At 31.1% G+C, this 7,776-nt stretch overlaps 1 protein-coding gene across 1 annotated transcript; it reads left to right on the top strand.

The window, feature by feature from the left end:
• Positions 1 to 313: 313 nt before the first annotated feature.
• Positions 314 to 6,735, top strand: LOTGIDRAFT_139861 (hypothetical protein; the record flags this gene model as incomplete). Its single annotated transcript, XM_009049946.1, has 11 exons — positions 314 to 423; positions 893 to 1,022; positions 1,954 to 2,167; positions 2,614 to 2,762; positions 3,155 to 3,340; positions 3,684 to 3,775; positions 4,196 to 4,322; positions 5,213 to 5,359; positions 5,787 to 5,881; positions 6,154 to 6,248; positions 6,605 to 6,735. 11 exons carry the CDS (start codon positions 314 to 316, stop codon positions 6,733 to 6,735), a joined length of 1,476 nt encoding a protein of 491 aa, XP_009048194.1.
• Positions 6,736 to 7,776: the final 1,041 nt, after the last annotated feature.

Genomic DNA, 7,776 nt, shown 5'->3' with positions numbered 1-7,776 from the left:
AATAATGATTAATAATTGATTATGTTTTACTTTAGAAGAAAATTAGTATCTGATCCTTTTAGTTCTTACTTTGATCAAACACTATGTAAAATTTTCTGTTCAAGCACTGAAAGTTTGTGAGTTCAATACTTGCTCGTAATAGGTCCCTTCAGATTTTTCAACCTGGTTTCCCTTTGTCAGTGATGCAGTTAAGAGGGACTGACGCAGAAGAAGCCCACAGGGTGCAGAAAAATTTCATTTTGAAATAATTCTGTTACTTTAGCTTGGTAATAATTTTTGTTTTATAAATAATTATAAAATAACTAATTGTAGGATGAGTGATGGAGGTGAAGATGAAGGCCAGGAATGGCTATATGAATTATTATCTGAAGTACAACTTGAAAAATTCTTTACCAAACTTCGAGATGATCTTCAGGTCACCAGGTCAGTAGTTTATTCTGGTTTCAAATTAATTTTCTATCAAACCGTTAGAAGGGTTGTATGACATTTTTGATGATTCTGATAATTTCAAATTTTCATATTTATCATGTGAATTTTGAATAGGAAAATTCTATGGAGAACAATTACTATCTTTATTACAGACAAAGTTTTAACTAGGTTTGTTTAGTTGATTATTATCTGATGAAGACTAGAGAAACCAAGTTGAAACATATCTGTAACTGTTTCCCATATGGTATTTTCTTAATTTTAATTCATACTAATTACAAAATTGTCCACAAAATTGATCATTTGAATGAAATATTTTGTCTAATCTCCTGATATGTTTCTTAAGGACTAAATATTACTTTTTTTGGCATGTGTATATTTTGCTGAAGAATGGAGAAGAGTCTACCTGATTTCAATCATTGTAAATATTTGTATTTTATTACCGGTAGTACCATATGATTTCTAGGTTGACACATTTTGATTATGTAAAAGTAGAGGATTTAGAAAAGATAGGAATGGGCAAGCCAGCCATTAGAAGATTGTTAGATGCTATTAAAAAGAAGAAAGCTATGAAAAAGAAAGGATTGTTAGACAAGGTAAGTTGTTGGTGTTGGTATTATTTATCAATGCTGGGAAATGTTGATATTATGGTGTGGCCATTTTGTTGAAGTGCTGCTTATCTGACTGATTTTCAGATACTTTGTGACTGCAGATTTTAAATATTTTAACTATTATTTTACCAATAACTAATTTTAACAAGGATAACAACTTAGGTTGACGAGGATTCTTTGTATCAACTGGTATTAGTTAAGCCCATTGGTATTGTTTATAGCTTTGCCGACTTGAATAAAGAGGACTTGATTCAGGGTCATCAGAATTTCACATGCTGATCAAGAGTGGATTTTGTTAAGATTCCTCAAATTACTGGTGCTTAGACAATAACTAAAGATGTGGACCCATGAACCGTCTTGGTCTGCGATTTTTGTCGATGACTCGAATCGTGAGTAAAATCTTGTGTGTGTCTGTGCTTTCACGACAAGGCTATCGCGTTCATGACAGGATTTATAATATCAACAAGTTTGATGATTGTCTCTAATAGTTTTATTGTCTTCATCCAATCTCATCCAATCAGATTCATTTTCCTTCAATTGCATGCTCCATATGTGATTGACATGGTGGAAAACTGGAGATTGTGAGCCTGTGCTGGTTGGTGAAACTCTTGATAAGACTCTAGTTGGCGACAAAAATCTGTTGTGTGCCTGCACCTTTATTGTTACTATCTGACTATTCTAAGCTACTTTTAGCTAATTTAATTTTTATAGCATTCTGAATAAACTTGATTTAATTCATTTATATGTAAGCTAATGTATTGTTTTACAAAAAGTTTTAGAAAAAAAATTTCCAAATACTGTTTTTAGCTTAAATCCTTCATGAAATAAAACTTGTACTGGAAATGGTGCTGTTGTTAAAGCACTAAAGAGTACATATATTTCAAATGTCATACAAGAGTTTTGTTTATCTTTTCAGATATTACCAGGTTCTAAATCTCTAGATAAAACATCTTCTAGAAAACTATCATCAACATCATCATCAGTTTCACCTAGTTCTCCTAGAACTAATGATCCTAGTTTAACTTGCTTAATAGATCAGAAGTTTCTCTATATCTATGGCAAGTTAGGTAATGGTTCATTTGGTGTTGTAAGGAGAGGAGAATGGGTTACTCCAACACAGAATAAGGTTAGTTTCCTCCTTTGTAGGAGCTTAAGTCATTTCTAGATTTCTGATAATGCAGTTAGTTATTTATTTGCACTGCACATTTCAGATTTGAATTCTGACATCTTCTGCCTCGAAAATTAATTCCACCTTGGAAGTTAAGTTGAAGTTTTCAAGTTGTTGTCAACGCTCTGATGTATGACTTTTTAACTGAACTTCACTTTTCAAAAACATCTCAGAATTAACAAAATATGTTTTCATTTGTTAACATTGAATTGATCTGTTAACATTAAATTGATCTGTTAACATTGTATGATCTGTTAACATTGTATTGATTTGTTAACATTGAATCGATTTGTTAACATAGAATTGATTTGTTAACATTGAAAATTCGCAACTTGTATATCAGCACCAGATATGTACCAGCAATGATATTTGTTTATTTGAAATTCTTCCCCTATGTTTTGTAGAAAGATGTAGCTATCAAGATTCTAAAGAATGATGCATTAGCTCAACCTGGTGCTTTTGAAGATTTTGTTAAAGAAGTGAATTCTATGCATACATTAAATCATCCTAATTTAATCAAGTTATTTGGAGTTGTTCTGTCATCACCTTTAATGATGGTAAGCTTGTTAGAAATAAGTTTATATAGTTTAACTTAAACTAGCTTAGCTTAAACTAAAAAAATGTTAAACACTCACTTATGATATAATGCAAAATGACAAACTGGCGATTTTTCTGTCTTCAGCAATAAAATATTTGTGTGTCCCCCTAGTTATAATGTCCTGTCGAGCCACTGGGTTTATCTTACCTTTCCTGACCAGCCATCTTAAGACAATGTTTTTTGGAACAAATATGATACTAAAAAGATGCCATCCTATTGAATTGCTGAGATTGAATTATGAATTTATAGGTAGCAATTACCTTGTTATTAATTTGCTTAGTGATAATATTAGTTGGTAATGTCTCCTGAAATAAACATTTAACTGTCATCATGTATATGTGTGTTTTCTAGGTAACAGAACTAGCAGAACATGGTGCATTATTAGGTAAATTACGTGAAGAAGGTCCTAAGTTATTAATTTGTACCTTGTTAGAGTATGCTATACAGATAGCTAATGGTATGGGTTTCCTGGAATCTAAACGTTTTATACATCGTGATCTAGCATGTAGAAATGTTTTATTATCAGCCAATGATAAGGTATTTTATTTCTTACCATTCAGATTCTCACATTATTTTCTTGTTTATTGTTTATTGTTTATTGTTTATATGGGAGGAATTTACAAAGCAAAAACAAATGGGATGAGTGACAGAGCACTTTCGATCTGCGAGACATTTTGTATGCAAATGTGCTAGAATTTCAGGATTTTTCATGAATTCTTGATAAAAATTTACTAGTTAAATGTCCAGTTTGGAACTTATAAAATCAACAGCCCAAGGTGCCCTTAAAACAAGCCATTTAATATTTCACTCTTATTTTCTGAACTATTAACATGTATCAACTAATTATATATGTAAGGTATTTAAATTTGTATTTTTACAGGTGAAAATTGGAGATTTTGGATTAATGAGAGCATTACCAAGTCAAGTTGATCATTATGTTATGTCAGAACAGAAAAAAGTTCCTTTTGCTTGGTCAGTATTTCATGATATCATTTACAGTATTAAGAACTAATTATAAACCAAACTACATTAATCAAAGTAACAATGAGAAATGTCTAAACAACACGAATAACGTTTTGATTAAATGATTTTTTTTTTCGTCTTGCTTGTTTAGTTGCTTGTCAGTTAAGTTTCTTTGCTTGTCTATACTTACAAGACTTATGCATGGTTTGGTAGGTTAGAATTCATTTGAAGCAATACACTCAGTGAATTCAAAAGAATCTAGAAAGTGATTGTGGGTGAGTTCAGCTTGTGAAAGTACCTTTGAATAAGTCCTCTTTCCTTATTATTCCAGTCGACCCACCTGGTAGAAAGGATTCATTGTTGTTTTCCTTGTAAAAAAATTTGTTTCTATGTATGATTTATTTGTAGTTAACTGATATCTTTTTTCAGGTGTGCTCCAGAAAGTTTAAAATCTCGACAATTTTCTCATGCTAGTGATATGTGGATGTTTGGTGTCACATTATGGGAGATGTTTACCTATGGTCAGGAACCATGGCTGGGTTTAAATGGCTCACAGGTAGAAGAAATTTTGTTTTATTATAATACTCCTACTATATATTTATATGTAGAATATAATGTCATCAAGCACATCCCTCAGTTCGGCCATCCATCCAGGAATGAAGCCTTACCAAAATTGGAAAAATTGAAAATATTATCACTGTTCAAGGTGTACTTGTATTGTAAAAAAAAAGTTTCAAAATATTTTGTCAAAGCACTGTAATTTAATCAGATATTACAGAAGATAGAATTGAAGTTATTAAGACTATTCTCTAATATTGTTGTTGTAAATGTTAATGTATTTGTATTTAAACAGATATTACAGAAGATAGATGTAGATAATGAAAGGTTACCAGAACCAGCTTATTGTCCTACAGGTTTATATCATGTAATGTATTTGTATTTAAACAGATATTACAGAAGATAAAATTGAAGTTATTAAGATTATTCTCTAATATTGTTGTTGTAAATGTTAATGTATTTGTATTTAAACAGATATTACAGAAGATAGAATTGAAGTTATTAAGACTATTCTCTAATATTGTTGTTATAAATGTTAATGTATTTGTATTTAAACAGATATTACAGAAGATAAAATTGAAGTTATTAAGATTATTCTCTAATATTGTTGTTGTAAATGTTAATGTATTTGTATTTAAACAGATATTACAGAAGATAGAATTGAAGTTATTAAGACTATTCTCTAATATTGTTGTTGTTAATGTATTTGTATTTAAACAGATATTACAGAAGATAGAATTGAAGTTATTAAGACTATTCTCTAATATTGTTGTTGTAAATGTTAATGTATTTGTATTTAAACAGATATTACAGAAGATAAAATTGAAGTTATTAAGACTATTCTCTAATATTGTTGTTGTAAATGTTAATGTATTTGTATTTAAACAGATATTACAGAAGATAGATGTAGATAATGAAAGGTTACCAGAACCAGCTTATTGTCCTACAGGTTTATATCAGCTAATATTACAGTGCTGGGCACATAAACCAGCTGAGAGACCTAGTTTTGTGGCTATCAAAGAGTCTCTTTGTGAGGTAGGTGTAGTTTAACCAAATAAACACTGGCAGAGCTTATACCATAATGTTTTTGATAAAAGTACAGTTATAGAAAGTGTACTATAGGAATTATGTTAGTTACAATATTTTGATCAATTCTAGAAAGACATTTACAAGTTTCTTTTGAAGTTAGTACTGGGTAATGTTAATCATGTCACTATACGATACGTATCACAATTTAGGGGCTACAATACAATATGTATCATGTTATTGGCTTAGATAAAATGTATACCAAATACCATACATGACCATGTAATACAATACACATATAGTGATGTATCAATTCACCAATATATGATACCAGCACTAGTGGAAGTCATGGGTTTGTCAAGGACCTTACCTGGTTTAAAAAATGTCAAAGTCAAACAAATTACACAACAATTTGATACAAGTTTTAAATTTCTAGGTACAACCACCAGAAGTAAAAAGTCTGCAGAATTATGATGAAAAAGATAAATTAAAGATAGAAGAAGGAGATCATATTATTATTATATCTGGAAAGTAGGTCATTCTCATTTTATTTTATAAAAACTTTTCTCAAGATTTTTGTAAGACTAAATGTGTGTTGCCATCTCTTGTCGTTCGGATAGAACAATACACCAAGGCCCTGTGTGCACAGCAAAGACCCCTTGACAGTTGGAAATTAAAGAAGAGTAGGCTAATGTTGCTGGCTAATGTTGCTGTCATTGCATATGGCATTGCCTTTTTCATTAACCAATTTGGTGCAAAAAAGTAAAACTATGTTCATTTCTTATTTTGTTTTTCTAATACAGATCTGAAAATTTCTTTTGGAATGGGCAAAATAAACGTACAACTGAAATTGGTTTATTTCCAAGACAATTGGTGGATCCCTTAAGAAAGAGAGCAAGTAAGTAAAAGTTACATTCCTGTTTTCTTGAAACTGTTTAAAATAAACTCATTGTTAAAAATTTTATAAATCTTTGAAATTGATAAAGAAAGTTTACTATTTCTGATATCTTGTTAGCTAATTATTCAAGAACATTTTTTGACATTTAACAATGTCTAAGTGGTGAGAGCTTTTGGAGATGCTGAAATGAAGACTGTAGGAAATTGAAAATAGCACAATCTTATATTCTTTTCAGTACTTTATATAATGCGTATAACAAAATGATTATATTAGGATATGGTTTCAATTAATTTCCTTTCATTAGTATCATTACCCATACTGCCTCATGGTCATATTTTACTGATATTTGTTACCAGGTCAAGATATTAGTAAACCATTAAAGAATAGTTTTATTCATGCTGGTCATGGAGATGTATTTGGTAAAACTTGGGGTGATCCTGCTACAATAGATGAGTTAGTATCAAATATATCATTTCACTTGTTATAACTTGATCTATATTTATTTACTCTTGACAACAGAAAACTGCCAATGTACATAGAGCATAGATGACTATTAATATTTAGGGTAAATAGACTGACTATATGTCATAGAGTCAGATCTCATGTCCCAAAGAACATTCCCATGTTCGAAATTTCAATAATCTTCAATACTTTTATATTTTCAGGGTATATCTTAGGAATCCGATGGAACCACCTGATATTTCAGGAGATCCTGCTAATTCTGAACCAGAAAAATTTCAGATCATTAACAATAAAAGTAAGATTATGTTATGTTTAAAACTATTTTAACTATTGTCAGTTTGATAACTTATTATCTTCAGCTCTTTGGTTCACTTTGGTTCCTTGAGGAACTACAGAATATTTTGAGATGAACTTTTCAGTAACCAAAATATTAAAAAAAGTTAGATGAAATTCAAAGTCTGAAATCTTTTTTCTCTTTACAGAAGCAGCCATGAATGTAAAACAATTCAACTATTCCAAATTAAAATCTGCACCATCACCAACTCGGAGCCCTGGTAAGAAAAGATCACAATCTCACAAACCCACACCATTGGCTGCTGTATCTGGTAACCAAAGATCATTTCATGACAAGAAGCATTTACGTGCCTCTACCAAGAGTACAAGATCCTTGGATGATAAACCTTTGATTGACCTATCTGAGGAAGTAGAGGAGAATGAACTAAAACCCAGTAACATGAAAACAACAAGAAGCACCTTGTCCTTATTTGACTCATTGCTAAGTACCAACAATTCAACCCAGTATGGAAATGTGGGTTTACCCAGACCATTAATTACTGATTCACCAGATCCATTTGAGATAAGTCAAGGTTACAAGATGACTAGCTCTGCTTCTTCTGCTTACAGTTCTTCATCAGAGGGATCCTGGACCAATCCTGCGAATCCTCTGGCTGCTCATCAGGATTCCACTTGGCCAAGGTCCAAATTTGATCAAATTGAATTTGAAAGTAGGATCAAAGTGTTACCGACGAGCTCACAGAACTTTGAATCTCGCACTCATGTGGTGCAA

Source organism: Lottia gigantea (genome assembly GCF_000327385.1).
Source record: "Lottia gigantea unplaced genomic scaffold LOTGIsca_141, whole genome shotgun sequence".
NCBI lineage: Eukaryota > Metazoa > Mollusca > Gastropoda > Lottiidae > Lottia > Lottia gigantea.
This window is presented reverse-complemented; position numbering and strand designations above follow the sequence as displayed.